General features: G+C 37.4%; 1 protein-coding gene across 4 annotated transcripts in view; it reads left to right on the top strand.

Annotated features, from left to right (window-relative positions):
- LOC125043532 overlaps window positions 1–2,500 on the top strand; it is a 28,406-nt gene that overhangs the window by 8,655 nt on the left and 17,251 nt on the right. For all 4 annotated transcript variants that reach the window (XR_007116424.1, XR_007116423.1, XR_007116422.1 and 1 more), the window contains exons 4-6: window positions 1,299–1,511; window positions 1,833–1,922; window positions 2,105–2,233. Coding sequence is in view for 1 of the 4 variants with exons in the window: in XM_047639689.1 (XP_047495645.1) it covers window positions 1,299–1,511; window positions 1,833–1,922; window positions 2,105–2,233 (432 nt within the window). In the remaining 3 variants the exon portion in view is untranslated. The remainder of the gene's footprint in view (window positions 1–1,298; window positions 1,512–1,832; window positions 1,923–2,104; window positions 2,234–2,500) is intronic.

Genomic DNA, 2,500 nt, shown 5'->3' with positions numbered 1-2,500 from the left:
GTAGTTATTTCATGTTGTCTTACCAAGTTCATCCATTTGCAGGAATAAAGAGGACAGATAAGTGTAGTACCTACTTGGTACATTTAGGAGCTAAGTGGTATAAAGGCTATTAATCTCTGTATAATTCATGATACATCAATTATGTGGATAGCCATGTCATAACCATTGTTTTTCCTTAAACTAAGGATGTCATACCCACAAGCGTGGTATTCTATGGTTTAGTCACAACACAAGTGTGCTCTTGTTCTCTCCCTCAAGCTAAGAGTGGCATTCTCTATGCATGTTATTTTGTGGTTTAGTCACAACACAAGTGGGTCCCATGGTGGTAGATGAAAGAAAGTGACCAAGGCCAATCACATTTCAGCAGTCATCATGATCAGACCTCTTGTCACCAGCAAAGCAACGCAGGGCTGGGCTATCTGTCCAGTGATCATGCCTCAAGCCAAGATGCCAATCGACTGGAATATCTTCATGTTTATTTAGCCTGCTGGTATCAGGGTACACATCTCGCCAGTAAATGAAGCAAGCCACCATTAGTATACCTGTTTCTTTCTAAATTATTTTAACCCAATGCCACCAGGGAAAATTAGTAAAAATTGGGGAAAATGCTGTGCTCATTTCCGATATATTTTTTTAAATGTCTCTGCACATAGATGGGTCTGCTATTGCTCAGCCACAAAGGAGTCAATTAGTTGACCTTGTGACCTTATCTGATTTGAATTGGAGGGAAAAATGTATTTGTTACTAGGGCTATGAATATCGATAGCGTTATTTTTATTATAAACATTATAATTACTATAATGTTGTAAACATTAGTAACAGCAAAATAAGATAATGTAAAATATTTTCATCAATCAAAGAAAAGGGTAAACGCATGAGACAGGTAGTACTCGTAACTGGCTCATTGGTGACTTAGTAAAAGTGTAGCCATCTATGTTTAAAAACAAACAAGTAACTCACAGTGGGCATGGCACGTACGTACAAGTCATGCCCGTCGGCATTGTGTTAATCCTCCATCTTACCAAAGAAGGCTGTTTCAAACTGGTAGTAGTGACTGGTATGAATTATTTATTAACCATAGTTAGTCCATAGAATCAAAGGCACATTAAATAGATGGTTTTGATGAAGAGTGAATATTAGGTATTTTTTCAAAGGCCTTATGTTAGATGAATTTGAGAGGCACCGTCTGTAACTGCTTTATGAGATACACCATTGCACACAAGTGATGGGATATCAGATTATCTATTAATTGCTTTTCCAATTAATTTGAGATTCACCCTCCCTATATTGCCTCACAGTATGCTGAAGAGGAGCTCATGAAGTCACAAAGTGAACTAAAGAGAGTAGGCAAGGAACTGTATGTGTTACGAGAGGCACAAGAGAACCGAGAGGCTCGTCTTCGTGAAGCAGACTCCCAGCTAGGACAGATCCAGAATGAGTGGTTGGGTGTACACAAGAAGTTGCAGGATGAGCTTCAGAACCATCGCATGGAAGTCCATCAATTAAAACAGGTTCGTCAGATTCTGGAGTTTTTCAGTGAAGCAAGATTTGATTACTTATATTTAAATCTTTATTTTTATCGAGTGGATAGAAGTCTTGGATAATGTAGTTAAGTAGACTTTTGTTTTAGCTGTGCTAAACTCACATAAATTTTGTAGATACAAAGAAGTCACTTTAATAATTCCCATGATAAAACAGTTGAGACAAATAGTGTCATTAGCAAGTTTCAAGAGCAGTTGTTGAAAGATATGCAAAGGGATACCCTTTATTTTCACAGTGGTAATCACAGTCAGTCCGAAAGACTCAATATGTATCTTGTTTTTTTTCTGCAGGAAAGAGATTCTTTACAAGAGGAAATTGGGCTCATGAAAAAAGACATGACCAGAATGATGGGCACCATTAAAAGCCATGAACAGTCAAAAGTAAGGAAAACAGACAAACAAATTAATACATGTACAATTGCATTTTTGCCTTTTGCCCTTCCTTGTAAGTAGAAAAAATTGTAATTGAATATATTTGTATTTACTTTTTACTTGTGTATATTGTACAGAGTATGACTATTGTGACTTACTACACTGTCACTCCTTTTCTTCATCCCCATTAGTACACTCTAGAAGAAATGCAAGGGCAGCTTTCAGCAAGTAGAAAACAAGTGATAGAAGTTGTTCAGGAAAATTCTCGCTTGAACCGACACCTGAGGGAGAAGGAGGAGTCACTGCAAGAACTGGAGGTGGTAAGGGAAACGTTCAGAGGACTTTAAAGACAGCTCTTGTTGTAAGGCATTCAGGGGGTGTCAGAAACCTGGGTGTAGAAATTAAGGGAGAAAAGGTGTAGGGTAAGTCACAGATAAATGAATAGATGATCATGTATATAATCTCCATTTCCCCATTGAGAATATGAACTGTCCACTGTGATTTTATTTTTTTTAATATTGTTATTATTTTACATATAGGTAGCTCTACAAGTGCATAAGTACCTGAACTTACCTGTTGAGGGAACC

Source organism: Penaeus chinensis, chromosome 34 (assembly GCF_019202785.1).
Source record: "Penaeus chinensis breed Huanghai No. 1 chromosome 34, ASM1920278v2, whole genome shotgun sequence".
NCBI classification, from domain to species: Eukaryota; Metazoa; Arthropoda; class Malacostraca; order Decapoda; family Penaeidae; genus Penaeus; species Penaeus chinensis.
Note: the sequence above shows the minus strand (reverse complement) of the source record. Positions and strands in the feature narration are given on the sequence as shown.